The sequence below is a fragment of the Ranitomeya variabilis genome, chromosome 3 (genome assembly GCF_051348905.1).
Source record: "Ranitomeya variabilis isolate aRanVar5 chromosome 3, aRanVar5.hap1, whole genome shotgun sequence".
In the NCBI taxonomy this organism is placed as follows: Eukaryota; Metazoa; Chordata; class Amphibia; order Anura; family Dendrobatidae; genus Ranitomeya; species Ranitomeya variabilis.
The window spans coordinates 10663889-10688599 of NC_135234.1; the positions used below are offsets into that span (position 1 = coordinate 10663889).

Sequence of the window (24711 nt, forward strand, 5' to 3'; positions counted from 1 at the left end):
CTGGCTCTGCTGTATCTGCTGCTCCTGCTGGCTCTGCTGCATCTTCTGCCGCTGCTCCTGCTGGCTCTGCTGTATCTGCTGCTCCTGCTGGCTCTGCTGCATCTTCTGCCGCTGCTCCTGCTGTATCTGCTGCCGCTGCTCCTGCTTCTTCTGCTGCTGCTGTTTCTGCTGGATCTGCTGCCGCTGCTTCTGCTGCCGCTGCTCCTGCTGCTGCTGTTTCTGCTGGATCTGCAGCCTGTTGGTCTTTAGTTGTTGCTTCTGTGTCTGGGTCAGATGTTTCAGCAGTTCCTCCATGTTGTCAGATTTCCCTCCTGCAGCCGCTTTCACCCAGGACATGCCGTATCAGCAGTCACACTGCCTCTTGGGATTTGTGCCCGCATTCTCCACCAATTGTAGGGATCTTTACTCAGTCGGCTGTAGTTGAGGTCGGCACAGGACGCGGTGCTGCTGAAAGGTACAAGCAGGTTTATTAAACTGCATAAAGTGCTCTGGATAGAGAAAAAAAACAAACGCACGGCCTTTTCTGGCACAAAGTAACAAACAGAAAAATAACCAGTCCATATAGTACAGCGGATCGGCCTGCGCCGGTCAGTGTCCTTAGCGCACACACAATGGAGGTCTCAACACCTCCAGCCACAGACACTGAATGAGGCAATTGGCCTCCATTTTATTAACCAAACCAGGCCCCTGGGGTGGGGATATGTGAGCCATCATTCACACCCATCTCTTATGACCACTTGTAAAACCCGGATCTATAGCGGCCCAAACAACTCTATCAGCACTATATGCGCTGGAGCATACTTCTGAGCTCACATCACCGCAGCTAATAGCCGCAATGACACATATCTCTCCTCAGGACTTGTCTGGCGGCCATCTTACAATACATATATATATTTGTAGCTTTGTCGCCGTAAAAGAAAGGGGGCCCAGACACATTTCTTGCACAGGTGCCTGAGCTGTCAGTGTCTGCACCTGCTGCTGAGCCGTGTATCTAATCCTCTCCTGTGTGATACTGTCTGCTGAGCCGTGTATCTAATCCTCTCCTGTGTGATACTGACTGCTGAGCCGTGTATCTAATCCTCTCCTGTGTGATACTGTCTGCTGAGCTGTGTATCTAATCCTATCCTGTGTGATACTGACTGCTGAGCTGTGTATCTAATCCTCTCCTGTGTGATACTGTCTGCTGAGCTGTGTATCTAATCCTATCCTGTGTGATACTGACTGCTGAGCCGTGTATCTAATCCTATCCTGTGTGATACTGACTGCTGAGCCGTGTATCTAATCCTATCCTGTGTGATACTGACTGCTGAGCCGTGTATCTAATCCTATCCTGTGTGATACTGACTGCTGAGCCGTGTATCTAATCCTATCCTGTGTGATACTGACTGCTGAGCGGTGTATCTAATCCTATCCTGTGTGATACTGACTGCTGAGCCGTGTATCTAATCCTATCCTGTGTGATACTGACTGCTGAGCCGTGTATCTAATCCTATCCTGTGTGATACTGTCTGCTGAGCCGTGTATCTAATCCTCTCCTGTGTGATACTGTCTGCTGAGCTGTGTATCTAATCCTATCCTGTGTGATACTGACTGCTGAGCTGTGTATCTAATCCTATCCTGTGTGATACTGTCTGCTGAGCTGTGTATCTAATCCTATCCTGTGTGATACTGACTGCTGAGCTGTGTATCTAATCCTATCCTGTGTGATACTGTCTGCTGAGCTGTGTATCTAATCCTCTCCTGTGTGATACTGACTGCTGAGCCGTGTATCTAATCCTCTCCTGTGTGATACTGACTGCTGAGCCGTGTATCTAATCCTCTCCTGTGTGATACTGTCTGCTGAGCTGTGTATCTAATCCTATCCTGTGTGATACTGACTGCTGAGCTGTGTATCTAATCCTATCCTGTGTGATACTGTCTGCTGAGCTGTGTATCTAATCCTATCCTGTGTGATACTGACTGCTGAGCTGTGTATCTAATCCTATCCTGTGTGATACTGTCTGCTGAGCTGTGTATCTAATCCTCTCCTGTGTGATACTGACTGCTGAGCCGTGTATCTAATCCTCTCCTGTGTGATACTGACTGCTGAGCCGTGTATCTAATCCTCTCCTGTGTGATACCGTCTGCTGAGCTGTATCTAATCCTATCCTGTGTGATACTGTCTGCTGAGCCGTGTATCTAATCCTGTCCTGTGTGATACTGACTGCTGAGCCGTGTATCTCATCCCCGTCTCTCCGGCAGGCGGTGGTTTCTCCGGGGCGCAGTTCTTTTCTCGCCCTTCTGACTTCACCTCTCTCGGGGCCGCTGTGTGGACTCCCTGTGACTTCGGGGCCATATTGGGGGCCGCCTTTGTGTGCCCCCCTCCTCCGCTGCCGCCATCTTGTAGGGATGACGTGGCATTAACCCTTCACTATACTGAATAAACCCAGTTGATCCGTGACTGTGCAGAGATTTTGGTTAACTGAGGATCACCACTGACGTGTCGGACCCCCAAACTCTTCCAGGTGGGCACCGTACGATCACTAGTCACAGCGCCGCTCACTACACAGGACAGTGCAGCTTCAGACCATCGGCTGCTTCATGTGGACATTTATACCATAATGGTGGAAGACTGATACTACTGGGACATTCCCCTTCTACCTATTAGGCCGGCGTCACACTGGCGAGTTTTACGGACGTATGAGCGCATAAACTACGTCCGTAAAATTCGCATTACACACGGCCCAATGATTCTCTATGTCCCAGCTCCTATCAGCCGTATTTTACTGATCCGTATTATACGGTCTTGTACGGCCGTACAAAATCTCAGCATGCTGCGTTTGTCACCATATTGCGCAAAAAAATCGCCAATGAAAGTCTATGGGGGCGAGAAAAATACGGATTCCACACGGACCAGCAGTGTGACTTGCGAGAAATACGCAGCGGTGTTAGTGAAAAGCCGGTAATTCAATTGCCGGCTTTTCATTTCTCCTTCACAAACCCGACAGGATATGAGACATGATTACATACAGTAAACCATCTCATATCCCCTTTTTTTTGCATATTCCACACTACTAATGTTAGTAGTGTGTATGTGCAAAATTTGGCCGCTGTAGCTGCTAAAATAAAGGGTTAAATGGCAGAAAAAATTTGCCTGGGCTCCCGCGCAATTTTCTCCGCCAGAGTGGTAAAGCCAGTGACTGAGGGCAGATATTAATAGCCAGGAGAGGGTCCATGGTTATTGGCCCCCCGTGGCTACAAACATCTGCCCCCAGCCACCCCAGAAAAGGCACATCTGGAAGATGCGCCTATTCTGGCACTTGGCCACTCTCTTCCCACTCCCGTGTAGCGGTGGGATATGGGGTAATGAAGGGTTAATGCCACCTTGCTATTGTAAGGTGACATTAAGCCAGATTAATAATGGAGAGGCGTCAATTATGTCACCTATCCATTATTAATCCAATTGTATGAAAGGGTTAAAAAACACACACACATTATTACAAAGTATTTTAATGAAATAAACACAGGTTGTTTTAATATTTTATTGCTCTCTCAATCCACCTGAAGACCCTCGCTTGGCAAAATAATAAACCAACAATACACATACCCTCTGATGAACTGTCACGTCCCACGAAGTAAATCCATCTGAAGGGGTTAAATTATTTTACAGCCAGGAGCTGTGCTAATGCACTCGCTCGTGCCTGTAAACCCCGGGTACTGAATGGAAAGCAGAGTGATCTGTACTTACATTGAGTCGCGGTGAGGCGCCCTCTGCTGGATGTTCTCATGAACTGCAGCCTTGGAAAATTTCCCACGCTCGAGTTCATATGAGGACATCCAGCAGAGGGCGCATCACCGCGACTCAAGGTAACTACAGATCACCCTGCTTTCCATTCAGTACCCGGGGTTTACAGGTAGGAGCGAGTGCTTTAGCGCAGCTCCTGCCTGTAAAATAATTTAACCCCTTCAGATTGATTTACTTCATGGGACGTGACAGATCATCAGAGGGTATGTGTATTGTTGGTTTATTATTTTGCCGAGCGAGGGTCTTCAGGTGGATTGAGAAAGCAATAAAATATTACAACAACCTGTGTGTTTATTTCATTAAGATACTTTGTAATAATGTGTGTGTGTTTTTTAACACTGTCATACAATTGGATTAATAATGGATAGGTGACATAATTGACGCCTCTCCATTATTAAGCTGGCTTAATGTCACCTTACAATAGCAAGGTGACATTAACCCTTCATTACCCCATATCCCACCGCTACAGGGAGTGGGAAGAGAGTGGCCAAGTGCCAGAATAGGCGCATCTTCCAGATGTGCCTTTTCTGGGGTGGCTGGGGGCAGATGTTTTTAGCCACGGGGGGGCCAATAACCATGGACCCTCTCCTGGCTATTAATATCTGCCCTCAGTCACTGGCTTTACCACTCTGGCGGAGAAAATTGCGCGGGAGCCCACGCCAATTTTTTCCGCCATTTAACCCTTTATTTTAGCAGCTACAGCGCTGAAATTTTGCACATACACACTACTAACATTAGTAGTGTGGAATCTGCAAAAAAAAAGGGGATATGAGATGGTTTACTGTATGTAATCATGTCTCATATCCTGTCGGGTTTGGGAAGGAGAAATGAGAAGCCGGCAATTGAATTACCGGCTGTTCACAGATATCGCGCGGAATGAAATCTAAATACAGAATATATATATATATATATGTGTCTCAATGGTATATATATATATATATATATATATATATATATATATATATATATATATATACATACACTGTATATATGTTTTATCGAACATTTGAGCACATAAATCCATTAGATGTCGGTTTTGCAAGCCTGCGAGAAAATCTCGCAGTACGGATGCCATACGGATTACATACGGAGGATGCCATGCGCAAAATACGCTGCCACACCCTGACTACGGAGGACATACGGACCACTATTTTGGGGACTTTTCTGCGTATTACGGCCGTAATAAATGGACCGTATTTACATACGCAGAGTGTGAGGCCGGCCTAACTATCTATACTGGAATACGCGATCACATGACAAAGGCTCTGGTGGAGCCAAAACGTTGTACAAAGATCGCATAAGTTGTATATTCTGTTCCGCTCCCAGATTGTGGAAAATAAATTCACAGTAAACTTTGTGTTAATAAGGAGCGAGCGGTGAATCTTATCTGTCACACAACAGCCTTCATCACGGTCGGATTCCATTGTAACGACCCCTCAGAGAATGGAAATGGTGGAAAAGTGGCGCCCTCTGGCGGCCAACTCCAGTCATTACACTGCTCGAATTGTGATACTGCGCCATCTAGTGGTTGTTGAGACTGTTCTACCGGGGTTCAGCCTCCTTCCAATGTCTGAAGCTGGTAGTGCTCCCTCTAGTGGTATTGGCGCCAATGCTTTCTGTATGTCTCCCTCTGGTGGTTACTACTGGTACTGTATGCTTATATCTCCCTCTGGTGGTTATTTTTGGTATTGTAGATCTCCCTCTTGTGGTTGGTGCTGGTAGTTCTCGCTGTATATTTCCCTCTGCTGGAACTGTATGCTGTATATCTCCCTCTGGTGGTCAGCGCTGGTTCTGCACGCCGTGTCTCTGTCAGGAGCTGTCAATAAAGTTGGGCGGGTTCAGTGTCCTTGTGTCATGGCGGAGTACAAGGAGAGTCCTCTCGTCAGTCGGCCGGAGGGGCTGGACCCGGCCCGGTATTATGACCTGACCCCGGAGCAGCGGAGGCTGCAGGAGAGGCGCCAGGCCCTGAGGGCGCAGGTGAAGAGGGAATATCTGCTGAAGCTCAATGATCCGCACAGGACCGGCATGGTGGTGAGCAGGGGCTCCCGGGGGCCACGTACCGGATGGGGTGGAGAGCAGGGGCTCCCGGGGGCCACGTAATGGACAGGGTGGTGGTGAGCAGGGGGCCACGTAACGGATGGGGTGGAGAGCAGGGGCTCCCGGGGGCCACGTAACGGATGGGGTGGTGAGCAGGGGCTCCCGGGGGCCACGTAACGGATGGGGTGGTGAGCAGGGGCTCCCGGGGGCCACGTAATGGACAGGGTGGTGGTGAGCAGGGGGCCACGTAACGGATGGGGTGGAGAGCAGGGGCTCCTGGGGGCCACGTACCGGATGGGGTGGTGAGCAGGGGCTCCCGGGGGCCACGTAATGGACAGGGTGGTGGTGAGCAGGGGGCCACGTAACAGATGGGGGAAGTGAGCAGGGGATCCTGGGGGCCACATAATTGCCTGAGGTGGGCAGGGGCTCCTGTGCCCCAGCTGCAGATGTGGTGCTGGGTAGATAAAGCATTGGGGGCTTCTGGGTCACGTGGCCACTGCAGTCACCCGTCTCTCCTCCCTACAGGAAGACCCCGCTATCACCCGCTGGATGTTCGCCCGGAACCAGAACATTTACCCCAACTTCCGGCCGACACCCAAGAACTCGCTGCTCGGCCTCCTCTGGACCGCCGGCCCCTTCCTCTTCTTTTATACAATCATCAAGAAGGACCGGGTGAGCCGCTGCTGCCATTTACTCTGACTCCGACCTGTCCTCCGCAGTGGGTGGGGCCATCAGGCCACCCCTGCCGATGCATCTGATGGGGGTCCGCCTTCAGTTCACTGCACCCATCCCCCATTCATGGTGCCAGATCTGCTGCTGTCCGGCCTGGAACAGTCCACAGGTGCCAGGAGAAGATCTGATCTGATGGCTGTCAGTGAATGGAAGCGCTGCTGTTTGTAGCCGGGGGCTTCTGGTTTCCCTGGTGTTGGATCATAACCCTGGGACCACGGAAACTCTCGCAGCTTCTGTCCACGGCTGGAGATCATTGTCGGGGTCCGCTCGGCACTAGTGCACACAGCTGAGGGTTTGTTACAGTGGTGGGGGAGGCGATGGCACTGTCTGACGCTCTGCAGTGACGGCTCCGGTCTGGCTGCAGGATGCGGTATATCGGGGGCAGCCATGTATCCCCCCACAGCCTGGAACTCCTTAAGGCCCCGTCACACACAGCGACGCTGCAGCGATACAGACAACGATGCTGATCGCTGCAGCGTCGCTGTGTGGTCGCTGTGTGGTCGCTGGGGAGCCGTCACACAGACCGCTCTCTCCAGCGACCAACGATCAGGGGAACGACTTCGGCATCGTTGAAACTGTCTTCAACGATGCCGAAGTCCCCCTGCAGCACCCGGGTAACCAGGGTAAACATCGGGTTACTAAGCGCAGGGCCGCGCTTAGTAACCCGATGTTTACCCTGGTTACCAGCGTAGATGTAAAAAAAAAAAAAACAGTACATACTCACCATCTGATGTCCGTCAGGTCCCTTGCCGTCTGCTTCCTGCTCTGACTGAGTGCCGCCGTACAGTGAGAGCAGAGCGCAGCGGTAACGTCACCGCTGCGCTCTGCTCTCACGGCCGGATCTCAGTCAGAGCAGGAAGCAGACGGCAAGGGACCTGACGGACATCAGATGGTGAGTATGTACTGTTTTTTTTTTTTTTTACATTTACGCTGGTAACCAGGGTAAACATCGGGTTACTAAGCGCGGCCCTGCGCTTAGTAACCCGATGTTTACCCTGGTTACCAGTGAAGACATCGCTGGATCGGTGTCACACACACCGATTCAGCGATGTCAGCGGGGCCTCAACGACCAAAAAACGGCCCAGGCCATTCTGACACGACCAGCGATCTCGCAGCAGGGGCCTGATCGTTGGTACGTGTCACACATAGCGAGATCGCTATGGAGGTCGCTGTTGCGTCACAAAACTTGTGACTCAGCAGCGATCTCGCTAGCGATCTCGCTATGTGTGACGGGGCCTTTAGATACTTAGGTGGGCCACTGCCATCCTGCGTGGGCTGATTGCAGTGTGGGTGTGGGGGGGCGACGCTGTGGGATTTGTATCTGGGTTTGTCTAGACTGGCTACAACTGTAACAAACCTTCAGCTGTGAGACATGTTGGGTCAGGAGGGTTCTTGGCCTCTGAATGTTCTCAGCAGAGGTTGTGATAATGGTTTGGAATGAACCAGTGAGGCCGGTGCAGACGATCCGGGTCGGTCCGCCGCCGTCTGTACAGCACAGGTGGCTCCTCTGATCAGTGATCCATCACCGCATCCGATACATTGTACCGGTGACGCTTCTCGTACGGGTGACACTTCTCTTGCGGAGACGCGCTGCGCCCCATGTCCGTCTTTGCGGGTGTCTCTGGAAATCCCCCCACTGTGCTGTAACATCCAGAGGCTGCACCGAGCGTCCAACCCGCAGCGATTACTGACCGGCTGCACACCCTGAGGATGATAAATCTTTGCCCCCGAGCAGAGCCGGACGCCTCCTGAATTCTGGCTGCAGCTCTGGCTGTGAGTGGAGTATGAGGTGGAGTGTTTCGAGCTCTCCCCGTATTCAGTGCAGTCTCAGTTATTAGATTGTCGGCTCTTCTCTCAGGGCAGACACTCACTGCCGTGTTCCTCCTGCGATAATTGCACTGCATGGACTGGCCGGCAGCTCTCCTGACCCGGGCATGACGCCATAATGGATTACTATGCAGCTGTCAGGGCAGGACAGGAGCGCCGACAGCCAGTACCAGGGTTACAGTGCGTCTCTGCCCTTACTCTTATTTCTTATGTTTTCTACAGGAGCGAAAGGAAAAGCTCATCAAAGAGGGAAAATACGAGCGTCCGTTCCACCTCTCAAACTGATGGCGGCTCCACACCGAACCTGTGTCTTGTAATAAAGTCCCTGCACTGTCGCCTTGTTGTCCTGATGCTTCGCCGCCTGGGCTGTGGGGGAGGGGAGGGTAGTGTGCCAGCAGTCTTGACCTAGAAATACATGCAGCTGCACACTCCGGTCCCGAGTGCCAGCAGCAGTGTCGGGTGTTGATGCGAGAGACTTGTGAGAGTTTCTCGCATTGCACTCACAAGTGTGACCCCGGCCTTATTCTCAGGTTCTTGCTTTGCTGGTCACCTCCTGTCTGGTGAGAAGATGAAGACTCCACTTATACTCTAGTCACATCCAAATCTGCATGTCCAGTTCTGCACAGTTTGTAGGCTGCCTGCTCCAGCCACTCATTCAGTGTCTGCTCTATTTTTGTCATCTTTGCAGAAACGCCGAGTATCTGCATGTACAGAACGTGACTGACCGTAACAGTCTCCTCATAGACACCTGTAGGGAAACCACAGAATAGGTAAAGAGCTGCTGGTGCAGCAGAATAGAATTCCTATTAAAGGAGTAGAAGAATCCAGGATATCTATAAACAGAAAGATAGTGAGGAAACAGCTAACATAAATGCATTCAAGTCTCCAGGTCCAGATGAATTACACCCCACAGTACTGAAGGAGATAGCAGAAGAAATTTTTGAACCACTCTCCATAATCTTTGAAAATTCTTGGAGAATAGGAGAAGTCCCAGAAGACTGGAGAAGAGCAAATGTTGTTCCTATCTTCAAAAAGGGGAAGAAGGTGGACCCAGGGAACTATAGGCCAGTGAGTCTGACCTCCATACCAGGAAAGATCTTTGAACAAATTATTAAACAACATGTATGTATGTATGCAAGTACATGGATAAGAATGAAGTGATTAACCAGACTCAGCATGGGTTTGTAACTAATAAGTCATGTCAGACTAACGTAATTTCCTTCTATGACAGAATCACTGACTGGGTGGATCAGGGAAATGCTGTAGATATAGTATATCTTGACTTCAGCAAAGCATTTGACAAAGTATCTCGCACCATCCTTATTGAAAAAATGACTTTGACTTCAGCAAACATTTGACAAAGTATCTCACACAATCCTTATTGAAAAAATGACTAAGTATGGAATGGACAAGGCAACTGTTAGGTGGATTCATAACTGGCTTAGTGATCGGACCCAAAGAGTGGTCGTAAATGGCTGCACATCCAGTGGGAAGAATGTCTCAAGTGGGGTACCACAGGGCTCTGTCCTGGGCCCTGTATTGTCAAACATCTTTATCAATGATTTAGATGAAGGAATTGAGGGTACACTGATTAAATTTGCTGATGACACAAAGCTAGGAGGGATAGCTAATACTAGAGAAGAGAGAGAGAGGATTCTAAAAGATATAAATAAACTGGAGCAGTGGGCAGCAACTAACAGAATGGTTTTTAACAAGAAAAATGCAAAGTACTATATCTGGGCAATAAAAATGAAAAAAGCATTTACAGAATGGCAGGCATAGGGCTAAGCAACAGCACATGTGAAAAAGACTTGGGTATACTAATAGATCACAGACTGCACATGAGTCAACAGTGTGATGCAGCAGTCAGGGTGATCAATGAGTGGAACAGGCGGCCACGAGAGGTGGTGAGTTCTCCAATGGAAGTCTTTACACAGGCTGGACAGACATCTGGGATGATTTAGTGAATCCTGCATTGAGCAGGGGGTTGGACCAGATGACCCAGGAGGTCCCTTCCAACTCTACCATTCTATGAGTGCAGCTCTGGAGGCTAAGACACGATGTAACATCAGTATAGTGAGTGCAGCTCTGGAGGATAAGACACAATGTAACAGGAAAATAGTGAGTGCAGTGCTGGAGGATAAGATGATGTAACATCAGGATAGTGAGTGCAGCTTTGGATGTGACTAGAGAATAAGACACGATGTGACAACAGAATAGTGAGTGCAGCTCTGGGGGATAAGTGGTAATGAGCTTACATTCAGCAATGAATTTGAATACGTCAGCTTTATTATAATTTGTGCTCCCGTTCATGCAGATCACATGGGAGATTAGAGATGGTTGTGATGTCGTCAGATGTAATAATGCACGATCCTTGTCCAATAAGGGGCTGCAGTGAGGAGCGACGCTCTGCAGGCTCAGTTCTGGCTCCTCTGTGTGGGGGTGAAGTGACTGCGCAGCGTCTCCCAGCAGCGATAATATTCTTTATCCAGGCGGCTGCAGGTCTCCATCCCCCAGCGGGTCACCGCCATGCTGAGCGAAGACTCGAACATGAAGGCCTGAAAGAGAAATCCTGAAGAGTGATGATATAACGGGAGGAGTGATGACATAACGGGAGGTGTGATGATATAACGGGAGGAGTGATATAACGGGAGGTGTGATGACAGAACGGGAGGAGTGATGACATAACGGGAGGAGTGATGACATAACGGGAGGAGTGATGATATAACGTGAGGAGTGATGATATAACGGGAGGAGTGATGATATAACGGGAGGAGTGATTATATAACGGGAGGAGTGATGACATAACGGGAGGAGTGATGACATAACGGGAGGTGTGATGACACAACGGGAGGTGTGATGACACAACGGGAGGAGTGATGACACAACGGGAGGAGTGATGACACAACGGGAGGAGTGATGACATAACGGGAGGAGTGATGACACAACGGGAGGAGTGATGATATAACGGGAGGAGTGATGATATAACGGGAGGAGTGATGACATAACGGGAGGAGTGATGATATAACGGGAGGAGTGATGTCACAGTTGTGATGTCACCGGAGCCCAGGAAACATGAGAATCACAACGGCTCCATTCTGTCCCTTTCTGTAAGCCATGAAGCCTCCATACTAGGCTCGTCCTGCCCACAGCTGAGGGTTTGTTACAATTGTACCAGTCTACACAATCCTCTGGTTAACAGCCTGGACTCCTGCCTGACACATTGTAACAAACCTTCAGGACACGAGGTCTGTGTTCAGCTCACAGGTTGTTACAAATTCCAAGATGTATAGGGACAATGTTTCTTAAAGGGATGGTCTGACTTGATAAGGGGCTCCCCATTTACCATGGTTCCTTCAGCCACTCGCTCCGGTTCTAGTTTGGCTTTGCTCGCCTTCTCGAAGCATTCGGTGTCCGGCCCGTGAGGGGTCATGGCGCTGTGCAGACTTCCTCCCCCGGGCTGGAACCCCTCTTCTTTGGCCTCGTAGTGGCCCTTGATTAGACCCATGAACTCGCTCATGCAGTTTCCTAGCAGAGGAGACATCGCATTAGGTCTGATACATCGCGGGGACCTGGCGGGGAGACGGACACTTACTGTGGTAATAGGGGGGGCGGAAGGTGCGGTTCGCCACCCCCCAACGTGGAGGAAAAATGACAAAATCTGCGATGGCGACCCCGGGTCTGAGCGATTTAGCGGTGAGGACGGTGAAGATGGACGGGTCCTGGAGACAAAGCACGGATATAAATAAGAGAACAGAGGAGATGGAGATCCCAGACACAGAACATCGGAACTCACCGCGTGGTCAAACGCCACACAGTTAATGACCATGAAATTGTCCAGTTGGTACTTGTAGGGGGCATAGTTCCCGTGCCAGGCAACCACATTGAATGGTGAAAAATCCTGCAAGAAAAGCCAAGATGCCATTATACGTAACATGAAACCGGGAGATCGCAACACAAAGCCAATAGAATGCAACAAACTGCAATGACGCACTGCTGCAAAAGCTCAGGGATATTGGGCGAAATTTCAGGGTGACCCTACAATGGCCTCTGACCTTCTCAGGAGAGCTTTAGGTGATGTCTCTAACCTCTGATTACTCATCCGATTACTCGTCCTCTGATTACTCGGCTGATACATTTCAGGGTCAGGTTGGATCGGTATTAAACTTCCCCCGGATCGTGCTGGCCACGTTTTGACACCATGAGACCAAGACGACACCGAGCAGCTGATCCCCATGACGTCGCCATCACGAGGCTTCAAGAAGGATGTTGTCGGACAGAAGTGACCACTGAGTTCAGAGGGTCAGAGTCATCAGAGATACAGAGACTGGAGGAGTCACAGACCGTCAGAGAAGTGGTCGTCCTCTGCCACATCCCACACTGGTGTCGGCTTCATTGTGAACGATCCCTCCGGAACCGAATGATGAGTGCCGCACAACTCCAGGCACATGTGAGGGAAGAGAGAGGACCCAAGTGCCACGTCACACCATTCAAAACCATTTACATCAGCGTGGACTGTGGGCTAGACAACCTGCAAGGTTCCTGACCGCACCACCAGGCACAGACGCCATCTACGATGGATGAGGGACCTCTCGCCTCAGTGCGGTTCACTGATGAAAGGCGATTCATGCCGAGCAGAAATGATGGCACCAACGATGTTGGAGACATCAAGGAGAGCATTATGCGTCAGCTGTTGTGAACTCTGTTTTCGGGCTCCCTCTTGTGGTCACTGGTGGTATTGTGTGACTTTTGCTTTGGGCTCCCCCTGGTGGCTTTGTTTGTTATCCTGCTGATCTCTGGCTATCAGCTGGTTCGTTATCCTCTGGGAGGTTCCTATATAGCTCTGTTTTACTTCCACTTGTGGCCGGCTGTCGATGTAATCAGTGCTACTCAGATTCCTTCTGACTACCTTGCTCCCAGTCCATCCAGGATAAGCTAAGTTTTCTTTGCTCATTTTTTGATCAGCAGTGTTTATCATGTTTTCTGTTCCAGCTCGCTAAAATGTAATTCCCTCGCTTGCTGGTTGCTCTAGTGGGCTGAGTTTCTCCCCACACACCGTTAGTTGGTGTGTGGGTTCTTGAAATCTCAGGATGGATATTTTGTAAGGGTTTTTTATTGATCGCATAGACCCCTGCTCTATTTTCTGCTTTCTAGTACTAGTGGGCCTCTTTTGCTGAATCTGATTTCATCCCTATGTATGTGCCTTCTTCTGACTTCACCGTTAATATTTGTTGGGGGCTTCTATATCTTTAGGGATTATTTCTCTGGAGGCAAGCGAGGTCTTTCTTTCTCTTTAGGGGTAGCTAGTTCCTCAGGCTGGCTCGAGACGTCTAAGAATTTTTTAGGCACGTTCACCGGCTACCTCTAGTTGTTTTGGATAGGTTCAGATTTGCGATCAGTCCAGTTACCATCTCCCTAGAGCTCGTCCTTAGTTTAATCACTTGCTGATCTATTTGTGATCCTCCGCCACTAGGGATCATAACAGTCAGCCACTGTTGTCACCAGACGAGGCTTTGGTGGTGGTGGGGTTAGTGTGGGCAGGTGGGTCTTAGTCAGTACAGAACTGCCCTACACTTTGTGAATGGTACAGTGATGAGCCCGTACTATTGAATAACATCGTTAATCCTGTCAATGTGCCTCTGCATGCACAATGCAGGCCTAATCTTCATGGACGACCATGCTCCAGGCCATTGAAGTCATCATTAGGGAACGGCTGCTGGAGACTGGGGGACCTCAGATGGAGCAGCCTGCACTTTCGCCAGATCTGAATCCCATAGAAAACCTACGGGATCAGCTGAGTCGCCGTGTAGAGGCTCGTAAATCTGTACCCCAGAATCTCAATGACCTGAGGGTCGGCCTTCAAGATGAGTGGGATGCCATGCCTCAGCAGACAATAACTCCACTTGTGAACAGCATGAGACGTCGTCAGCTGTCATTGATGGTCAAGTTATTGAGACATTGACATTTTGTGTTGGATATACTCACCACTGTTGTCGGCTTTTGTTTCAGTAAATTGTTTGAGATGAGGAAACCACCATTGCTACTTCTACTTAAATGCCCTACTTTCATGATAAAATATCACCGTTTCATGAACTTTTTATGTTTTCTATACATTTTGCCAGAAAGCCAAATATCCCTAACTTTTTGTGACTAGTGTATAATAGTAAAATATAACACAATTGCATATAGGACACAATATGAAATATATGAAGAAAGTAAGAAAAATTGTATTACAGAGAATTATTAGCAATTTTAGGGGTTGTGTTGGTGCCCACTGCAGTACCTTAATTACAATAAACGATAAAGCATTAAAGTATAAACTCAAAAGTAGGTTCACTGGGAAGTTGAGATATTACTAGATATTACATATATTAAAGAAATAATTTCTCCAGGAAATTTAGTTATGTCCTTGCGATAGTCTATTGGGTTGGGTGGGGAAAATGTACCCATCACAGTACCAGAAAATAATAATGGCACAGTAATGGGTGTTGAAGGGTGATACAGTAAATACATTGTTTCTCTGGTATGTACCCTCAGACACTGCTATAGTCCAATCATGGTGCCTGATTAATCAGGTTGCTTGTTTTGAGTTGCTTCAGTATGTTTGATAGGTTATCTCACAGATTAGTTGGGGTTGTTTCTGTACCCATCACAGTATTTGTTAATTCATATTTTGCAGTGTTGCCATACCCATGGTTGTACCTTCCTACTTAAAAAATTGATCATTTTGAAAAAAAAAATTTGCAGAATGAAATGAAAATGCTTAAAAATTAAATACAAAAATCTGTCAGAAGTGTATTTAGATAGGACAGAACACCGGCCCTTTAGCCATAATCAGAGGAATAAACGGAATGACCTGCTGTGCGGAGAAAAGCTTCCCCTGGTACTTGCTGATCACAGTGTAGCCACCGGCTACTGTCCTGTCTTCATACCAGGCCACAGGGGTCAGAAAATCCCGGGGATTGGCCAGGCCATTGGCTCCTACAATAAAGTGCATTCATTCTAGTTATCATTGGTAACAGTTTTCAGTCCCGAACATGAAGAATATTTTATGTCCTTATATCTATATATCTCAGGCTCTTACCTATTGGTCCCAGGTCAGGGAGCTCAAAGTGGACCCCGAAGACCTCTAAGATGTAACCTCTGGAGTCACCAAAGACCTCAATGCTGAACCTCATCCCTTGCTGCCAAACAGAGATCCAGACAAGAGACATACAGTATTATAACCGCCATATATAATACCTTGTACTGCTGTATTCTCATAGGACCTCATATCACCTGAATAACACAGATCTCATTGGGTTCTACCAAGACCTTCCCAAATTCAGTGAGAATTAGGAGTTTTCCTTGCTGCGGAACTGTGGGAAGAAGGAGACTTGATGTAAGGTCAACTAATACTGCAGTTCCAACCACCGACACTAGGTGGCCGCACACAGACATTTGTTTACACAGCCAAGTTCTAACTTTTCGGCAACTTTCTGCAAAACTTTTATCAAAGAAAGTGACAAAATGGAGAAATCTGAACTCACCGATAAGAAAATCCCCGTCAGAGTTATACAAGCACCTGGAGGGAAGAAGCGATAAATCACACATCATGTAGACAAAGAGGAGACAGACCCCACACACATGTGCAAAAATCCCCTATGTGAAAAATATGATTAAACTGTAACATGTGAACCCGGCCTTAGGGTGGTTTTGCACGTCCTGATACTTCTGGTACCGGAGATATCGGAGTGTGTGTCCGTGTGTGTAATACTTGTGGCATACGTGTGTCGCCGTGTGCTGCCTCAGTACCACACGTATCGATGCCTGGGAATCAGCGGCACAGTAAGCGCTGTTCCCCGGCGCCGGGTGCTGAAGACGGCTCTCATCATTCTCCCCTGCTCTGCCGGCGATCACTGCTAGCAGGGGAGGATGTTGAGAGTTGTATTCAGCCGAGAGCAGGCGGCGTCTGATGGAAGTATCTGTCCCCCCATTTTTGACACCCAGCCAAGCTAAAGCAGACAGCTGGGGGCTGGTATTCTCAGGCTGGTAAGGGACCAGGGATATTGCCTCCCCCAGTCTAAAAATAGCAGCTCGCAGCCGCCCAGAAAAGGCACATCTATTAGATAAAATAAAAAGCAATATCCCTCACCTGTCCATCGTTCTGTCCCACGCCGTAATCCATGTCTGGGAATTAATAGTTTTCAACCTGGACGGTGTCAAGATGTGACCATCCAGGCTGTGAAACACTGGTGAATGAGCTGCTGCAAGCGCAGCATCAGTGAATAGTGGTGACATCATCGAGGTTACTTCTGGTCACTGAGGCTGTGTTCCCAGCTGGGCTGAACTGCAGTGACCTCGGTGAGAAAAGTCACTGCGGTGTAATCAGTGACTTTTCCTCACGGTGCTGAGATCATGGCATTTAATTGGCCCAGCTGGGAACACAGCCTCAGTGACCGGAGGTGTCCTCGATGATGTCACCGCCGGTCACTGACGCTGCGCTCATTCACCAGTGGTTCTCAGCCTGGACAGTCGCATCTTGGCACCATCCATGTTGAAAACTAATTATCCTCTAGACATGGATTACAGCGTGGGACAGAACGACAGAGAGGTGAGGGATATTGTTTTTCATTTTTGTTTTATTACAGGAGAATGAGGGTTTCGGTGGAGTAGGGGTTAGGTGAGTATAACTGTCTGTTATTTTTGAAGAAAAAATGGAAAATTTTTGTTTTATTTCTAATAAAATACTTTATTCTGGCTGTGTCTTTATTTACCATGTAACTATAGGATTAGTAATTGATAGGTGTCTTATAGACGCCTCTCCATTACTAAGCCATGGGCTTGATGCTACCTGACAATACAAAGGTGACAACTCCACAAATATGAACCCACTTGCCACCGCTACAGGGCAAATGGGAAGAGCTGGGCAAAGCACCAGAATTGATGCATCTAATAGATGCACCTTTTCTGGGCAGCTGCGGGCTGCTATTTTTAGGTTGGGGGGTCAATATCCATGGCCCCTTACCATCCTGAAAATACCAGCCCCTAGCTGTCTGCTTCAGCTTGGCTGGTTGTAAAAAATGAGGGGGACTCCACGCCGTATTCTTTAATTATTTAAATAATTTTAAAAACAGCTTGGGGACCCTTCCATTCTTGATAACCAGCCTTGCTGAAGTTGACAGCTGAGGGTTGCAGCCCCGAACTGTCAGTTTTGCCTGGCTGGTTATAAAAAAATAGAAGGGAACCCATGTCATTAAAAAAAAAAATATTAATTTATGGCGTGGGCGGCGGGTGATGAATACTCCCATCAGCTGCCGTCTGATCTCACTGTTATTAGCGGCAGCAGGTGTAGGCTGATGGGAGTTTTAGTCCCATCAGCCACCGCCTGCTGTGGCTGTTATGAGTTGAATACAACTCTCATCATTCTCCCTTGCTCGCACTCATCGCCGGCACAGCAGGGGACAATGATGAGTCGTTTTCAGCGCCCCGCGCTGGGGAACAGCGCTAACAGTACATCTTCTTTCTTCTTCCCAGGCACCGGTACGTGTCACACAGATTACATCCGCGTGTCATCAGTGTACCCGTGTGCGGGAGATTTTGCGGTCTCTGCTGCTGGTAAAAAACAGACATGTCGACGTATTTTGCCCATGAACACACGGTCCATGGAGACACACTGACGTGCACAGACCTATTGACCTGAATGGGTCTATGTGTGTAAGTGTCTCCAGTACGTGCGAAAACTGTCACCACACGTACCAGACACACTGATGTGTGAAAATAATAGAAGGGGCACTAACTTACCTGTCAATCATGGACACATTACAGGTGTAAATATGGATGGCGATCCCATTGCGTGCCTTGGTGTCTCCAGCTCCGCAGAGCGTGTACAGTCCCTGAACAGATAATGACAAAGATATAATAATAGTTTGTAAAACATAATTTGTTTAGAAATTTGCAGAAGTATTGGCGCCTGTGTTTGGAATTAAGGCAACCTTTCAAAAGGACTTTGTGCTTCTGTTTATAAAAGATTAATTCTAAAGACTTTGCAGGGGCTCAGATAGGGGATGTCCATCAGGGACCCCTAAATAAGACCCATTAGATGATATGTTTGTGCCCCCCGGCTTCTGTGCAGATAGGACGCTATGGTGTCATCCACACGGCTCAGCTTATGACTCACATCCACAAAGTCCTGCTTCTTCTCCCCGACCACAAATGGCTTCCACCTCAGCTGCGGAAAGACCACAAGAAGGTGATTAGCGCCCCCATTTGTTATAATGGCTGACATTACTGGATCACGTTGTATAACGATCTACGAGGGGCAGAACAGTCATTCACCTGAAGTACAAAATTCAGCAAAAATGTATTTCTTAATATATTTTTACAGTCATCAAAACTTGAACCCCCGACATAACTAAAGACTCAGGATGACACTCTGCGGCCTCGGCACGGTCTCAGGTCTGCTCAGTCTCAGGTCAGCTCAGTCTCAGGTCAGCTCAGTCTCAGGTCAGCTCGGCCTCGGGTCAGCTCAGTCTTTGGTTGTGTCGGCTCAGTCTCAGGTCGGCATGGTCTCAGGTCTGCTTGGTCTCGGATTGGTTTGGTCTTGGGTCATGTCAGCTCAGTATCGGGTTGGCTCGGTCTCAGGTCGGCTCAGTCCTGGGTCGGCTTGATCTTGGGTCTGCCCAACCTCGGGTCTGCTCGATCTAGGGTCGGCTCGGTACCAGGTCGACTCGGTCTCAGGTTGGCTCAGTCTCAGATCGGCTCGGTCTCGGGTCAGCTCGGTCTCAGGTCGTCTCAGTCTCAGGTCGGCTCAGTTTCAGGTTGGCTCAGTCTCAGATCGGCTCGGTCTCGGGTCAGCTCGGTCTCAGGTTGTCTCAGTCTCAGGTTGGCTCGGTCTCGAGTCGGATTGGTCTCAGGTCTGCTTGGCCTTTTGTCGGTTTGGTCTGAAATCGGCTCAGTCTTGGGTCGGTTCGGTCTCAGGTCGGCTCAGTCTCGGCTCAGTCTCAGGTCGGCTCAGTCTCAGGTCGGCTCAGTCTCAGGTCGGCTCAGTCTCAGGTCGGCTCAGTCTCAGGTCGGCTCAGTCTCAGGTCGGCTCAGTCTCAGGTCGGCTCAGTCTCAGGTCGGCTCAGTCTCAGGTCGGCTCAGTCTCAGGTCGGCTCAGTCTCAGGTCGGCTCAGTCTCAGGTCGGCTCAGTCTCAGGTCGGCTCAGTCTCAGGTCGGCTCAGTCTCAGGTCGGCTCAGTCTCAGGTCGGCTCAGTCTCTGGTCGGCTCAGCCTCGGGTCGGTTCAGGCTCAGGTCAATTGCTCAGGTAATGAGAACATAAGTGTTAACGTGAACCTGTCAGGACCCCCGCACCCTCCAAACCGCCAGCAGTTGTGTCTGCATATAAATCCTTTTATTACATTACATATGAACAGATCAGGCCTGGACTAGTCAGAAATCAGAAATTTGCCCCCCAATTTTTGGGGGGTTGTGTTGCCATTTCCCAGACCCCTAACATTTTTATTTTTCGGCCGATGGAGCTGTGTGATGGTTTGTTATTTGAGGGGCGAGACGATGTGTTTATTAGAACCATTTTCTGATACATCTGACTTTTTGATCACTTGTTGCAGCCTTTTTTGAAAAATTGCGGTGACCAAATAAACATAATTTTTTTCTGTTTATGGTGTTTACAGATTGGGTTAGTCGTTTTTATATTTGATAGCTCGGACTTTTATGATCGCGGCAATATCATGTGTATTTCTTTTTTTACATTTTTTTATATCTATATTTTCAATGAGGCAAAGGAGGCGATTTAAACTTTTAAATTTTTTTCATATCTTTTAAAACTGTTTTCACTTCTGACCTTTCTTGTCGGCCCCTCGCCTCCAACGTCATGATGTCATGAAGGGTTTAACAACCAATAATGCATATCAGACATCAGTCCTAGTGTCCGATCGGTCGGATGCGTATACACAGGGAATATCACCTCTCATCAACTGTGATCAGTCAATCATGATGGAAGAAATATAAGCGCAGATTCAGAATCAGCGACAAAAACGACCGAAAATCAGGTCCAAAATCTCAGGAACAATCTGCTTGTTCCCCAGCGACTCAGTGTGCAGTGCGCTCCCTTTAGTGGTGGCTGCTGGTAGTGATGACTTGTGCAGGGGTTTGGGATTATGGAGAATTGAACCAATGCAGAATTTTAGACCAGTTGTGTGAACCTGGCCTAAGCCGCCCCTCGGGTGAGGGCCCCCGTAGTGACACGTGGTGCTTCGCTGCACTGCCCTCAGTTGTATTATTACAGCCACTAGGCAGTATAATCGATATGGCGTCATATACAGTATAAGCACAATAGTCCAGTCACGATAATGTAAAAATGTCATTATGTGAGATTAGTTCTAGACAGTACCATGTCACAGACACACTCTGCAGTTTAGACCCCCCTTTCTCCCCCTCTGCATTCGCTCATACAACAAACAAAACCCTATGGCGGACACTGTGCAACTTGATACCAATGTGTGAACAGTTTATGGCTTTTAGACTGCAGACGACCAATCCTGTAAAGCCACTCATTCCCCCCTCCCCTTGCCCAAGGAATGTCTTTGTCTGGGGGCATAAAGAACGTAAATAGTTGGAAAAAGAGTGCATGTCATTACTCAGCCCACTCAGTTAGGTCACAACAAGAGGGCATATCTTTACCCCTGGTAATTGGGGGCAGAGATAGTCCAGAAAGCACGCTAACAACAGCTCGGCAAAGCTGTGCTCATGCATCTGGATATACGGAAGCCCTTTCTCCTCCATAGCACACGGCCGGTCACAAGCTGACATGATCTGAACGACCTGTAAGTGTTCTCTTTTCAATGTTAATCCTATTTTATTTGTAATTTGTAATGTACACATGATTTTGTCCTCTTTTAATACTGTGTAAACACTGCCTACCTTTTCATGTAGTAAAATATATAATTTACTAGCTTGTCTATCTGCTCTATAAACGAACTATCGCTTCCTCTGAAGTGAATTATGCTACTGATTTGGGTTGGCTCCAGACCCGTTAACCCTTGTGGAATCGGAGCTAGTGGCAGCATACTTTGTTCTGTGTGATTGGGAATCTTTGTAGCGACGGCGGCGTTGATAATTATTGTTCCCACCTGCATAGGAGTAGTTATATTGCCCTCGCTGCAGCGTGCCCAATAGCCAGTACATAGCAGGCATTCTGGGTGCAGTACCTAATCTGACCTGAGGGTAAGGGGGGGGGAGCCAGAGAGCTGCAGGTTCCAAACAGGAACTGGGAAGTGGGATATTGATAAATCCCCTTCAGAAGGAACCAGGGGCAACCAAACAACCCCGGTTCATGACAAATTGTTGTGAGTAGTGTAGATGAAAAAGATATCCTCCCCGGGATCCCTGACTTATTGTTGGGATCCATGACATAGTGTTGGCAGCACGGTGTGAACCGTGACAAGTCCTAGTAAGAGAGGCGCTGAATAAATCATCACACCCTCGGCACTACAGGTGCCAGATGGGAGCAGCTCAGCCTTTTGGAGAGCAGTGTCACCTGGTTGGGGTCCGTCTCACCTGATAGGGGGCTGTCGCACATGATTGGGGGCCATCTCACCTGTTGGGGGCCATCTCACATGATTGGGGTCCGTCTCACATGATTGGGGGTCGTCTCACCTGGTTTGGGGTCCGTCTCACATGATTGAGGGCCATCTCACCTGTTGGGGGCCTTCTCACCTGATTTGGGGTCCGTCTCACATGATTGGGGTCCGTCTCACATGATTGGGGGCCGTCTCACATGATTGGGGGCCGTCTCACCTGATTTGGGTTCCGTCTCACCTGATTGGGGTCCTTCTCACCTGATTGGGGGCCATCTCACATGATTGGGGTCCGTCTCACATGATTGGGGCCGTCTCACCTGATTTGGGGTCCGTCTCACATGATTGGGGTCCATCTCACATGATTGCGGGTCGTCTCACCTGATTTGGGGTCCATCTCACATGATTGAGGGCCATCTCACCTGTTGGGGGCCATCTCACCTGATTTGGGGTCCGTCTCACACGATTGGAGTCCGTCTCACCTGATTTGGGGTCCGACTCACCTGATTGGGGTCCGTCTCACCTGATTGGGGGCCATCTCACATGATTGGAATCCGTCTCACCTGATTGGGGGTCGTCTCACCTGATTGGGGTCCGCCTCACCTGATTGGGGTCCGCCTCACATGATTGGGGTCCGCCTCACATGATTGAGGTCCGTCTCACCTGATTGGGGGCCATCTCACATGATTGGGGGCAGTCTCACCTGATTTGGGGTCCGTCTCACATGATTGAGGTCCGTCTCACCTGATTGGGGGCCATCTCACATGATTGGGGCCGTCTCACCTGATTTGGGGTCCGTCTAACCTGATTGGGGTCCTTCTCACCTGATTTGGGGGCCGTCTCACATGATTGGGGCCGTCTCACCTGATTTGGGGTCCGTCTAACCTGATTGGGGTCCGTCTCACATGATTGGGGTCCGTCTCACATGATTGGGGTCCGTCTCACCTGATTGGGGGCCATCTCGCATGATTGGGGTCCGTCTCACATGATTGGAGTCCATCTCACCTGATTGGGGGTCGTCTCACCTGATTTGGGGTCCGTCTCACCTTATTGGGGTCCGCCTCACATGATTGGGCCCGTCTCACCTGATTTGAGGTCCGTCTCACCTGATTTGGGGTCCGTCTCACCTGATAGGGGGCTGTCTCACATGATTTGGGACCACCTCACATGATTGGGGTCCGTCTCACATGATTGGGGTCCGCCTCACATGATTGGGGTCCGCCTCACATGATTGGGGTCCGCCTCACATGATTGGGGGCCGTCTCACCTGATTGGGGGCCGTCTCACCTGATTGGGGGCCGTCTCACCTGATTGGGGGTCGTCTCACATGATTGGGGTCCGCCTCACATGATTGGGGGCCGTCTCACCTGATTTGGGGTCCGCCTCACATTGGGGGTCGTCTCACCTGATTGGGGTCCGTCTCAACTGATTTGGGGGCCGTCTCACCTGATTGGGGTCCGCCTCACATGATTGAGGGCCGTCTCACCTGATTTGGGGTCTGCCTCACATGATTGGGGGCCGTCTCACCTGATTTGGGGTCCGCCTCACATGATTGGGGGCCGTCTCACCTGATTGGGGTCTGGCTCCACTTCATCCCAGTTATGTGTCAGATGTTTTTGATCGTAAGCCTGAAAGGGTTTATGGCGGACGGACGGCAGAATACGGTAAAGCCAACTGAAAATGTAAAATATGAGAGATAACTCCCATCATCCGGAACTCAACCATTCAGGACTGTAGGAAAGATGGATGCCAGCCTTTGTGGGTTAACAGCTGCCATGTTGGTTGTAGCCCAACTTTCCCAGGACCAGATATAACAAAGCAATGAATGAATAGAAGGGGACGATTCATAGTTACTGGGGCCTTACTCCTCTTAAAGGGGCAGCGCCCTCTGATTTCCATTTCCTTACCTTCTTTTATTGGAGCTCCTGGGACAGGTGAAGGCAGAACCGGAGAGCTGCTCCGCGTACAGACCGTATGGACAGACCTGGGGGTTATTCTGAAGAGCAATGCACTGAATGAATCCGGATCTGTGTCAATTCCCTACCGCTGTCTAGATCTCTTCTTGCTGTCAGTGAATGGGGACATTCAGTATTATATACTACGAGGTGATGGACCTGGGACTGAGGAGACAATTCCCACTCACTGAGAGCAAGAAAAGAGCTTTCAAAATGAAAAGCTTCAGTAAGAAATAATATCGGCCAGAGACTAATATCAGCTGCTTACCTGTCCCTCCGGTAAAGATCCCGGACACCGAGGATCCTCCGAAGAGAATTCATTGCCAAATCCTGGCATATACTGGAAAGCAAGGACAGAAATGTTACAGGTGAGACGGCAAATGCTCCAAATCCCTGAGACCCTTCATCAAACCACAGACCTAAATAATGATATTCTGTCCGCCTGCAGGCACCACTAGGGGGAGCTCACTACATACAGATTTATACAGGCACCACTAGAGGGAGCTCACTACATACAGATTTATACAGGCACCACTAGAGGGAGCTCACTACATACAGATTTATACAGGCACCACTAGGGGGAGCTCACTACATACAGATTTATCCAGCCACCACTAGGGGGAGCTCACTACATACAGATTTATACAGGCACCACTAGGGGGAGCTCACTACATACAGATATATACAGTTACCACTAGAGGGAGCTCACTACATACAGATTTCTATACAAACACCACTAGGGAGAGCTCACTACATACAGATTTATACAGCAACCACTAAGGGGAGCTCAATACATACAGATTATACAGCCACCACT

At 49.0% G+C, this 24711-nt stretch overlaps 2 protein-coding genes across 3 annotated transcripts in view; one reads left to right on the forward strand and one right to left on the reverse strand.

Moving 5' to 3' along the window:
- The first annotated feature begins 5610 nt into the window (after positions 1-5610).
- Positions 5611-8715, forward strand: NDUFB4 (NADH:ubiquinone oxidoreductase subunit B4). Its single transcript, XM_077293631.1, has 3 exons — positions 5611-5815; positions 6347-6493; positions 8603-8715. Exons 1-3 carry the CDS (start codon positions 5639-5641, stop codon positions 8663-8665), a joined length of 387 nt encoding a protein of 128 aa, XP_077149746.1. The 5' UTR covers positions 5611-5638; the 3' UTR covers positions 8666-8715.
- A 1934-nt stretch (positions 8716-10649) lies between these two features.
- Positions 10650-24711, reverse strand: part of HGD (homogentisate 1,2-dioxygenase) — a 45455-nt gene continuing 31393 nt past the window's right edge. For both annotated transcript variants that reach the window (XM_077293632.1, XM_077293633.1), the window contains exons 2-14: positions 24163-24234; positions 23847-23935; positions 23508-23613; positions 18540-18590; positions 18164-18255; positions 15910-15944; positions 15659-15738; positions 15465-15564; positions 15237-15361; positions 12177-12281; positions 11976-12102; positions 11727-11908; positions 10650-10938 (exon numbers count right to left, since the gene is read on the reverse strand). In XM_077293632.1, coding sequence (XP_077149747.1) covers positions 10798-10938; positions 11727-11908; positions 11976-12102; positions 12177-12281; positions 15237-15361; positions 15465-15564; positions 15659-15738; positions 15910-15944; positions 18164-18255; positions 18540-18590; positions 23508-23613; positions 23847-23935; positions 24163-24234 — 1305 coding nt within the window. In that variant the 3' untranslated portion in view covers positions 10650-10797. The remainder of the gene's footprint in view (positions 10939-11726; positions 11909-11975; positions 12103-12176; positions 12282-15236; positions 15362-15464; positions 15565-15658; positions 15739-15909; positions 15945-18163; positions 18256-18539; positions 18591-23507; positions 23614-23846; positions 23936-24162; positions 24235-24711) is intronic.

Coding starts and splice junctions, on each gene's coding strand:
- NDUFB4 (XM_077293631.1), top strand. CDS start 5,639: ATGGCGGAGTACAAGGAGAGTCCTCTCGTCAGTCGGCCGGAGGGGCTG. Junction 5,816..6,346: donor CGCACAGGACCGGCATGGTG/GTGAGCAGGGGC, acceptor TCCTCCCTACAG/GAAGACCCCGCTATCACCCG. Junction 6,494..8,602: donor CAATCATCAAGAAGGACCGG/GTGAGCCGCTGC, acceptor TGTTTTCTACAG/GAGCGAAAGGAAAAGCTCAT.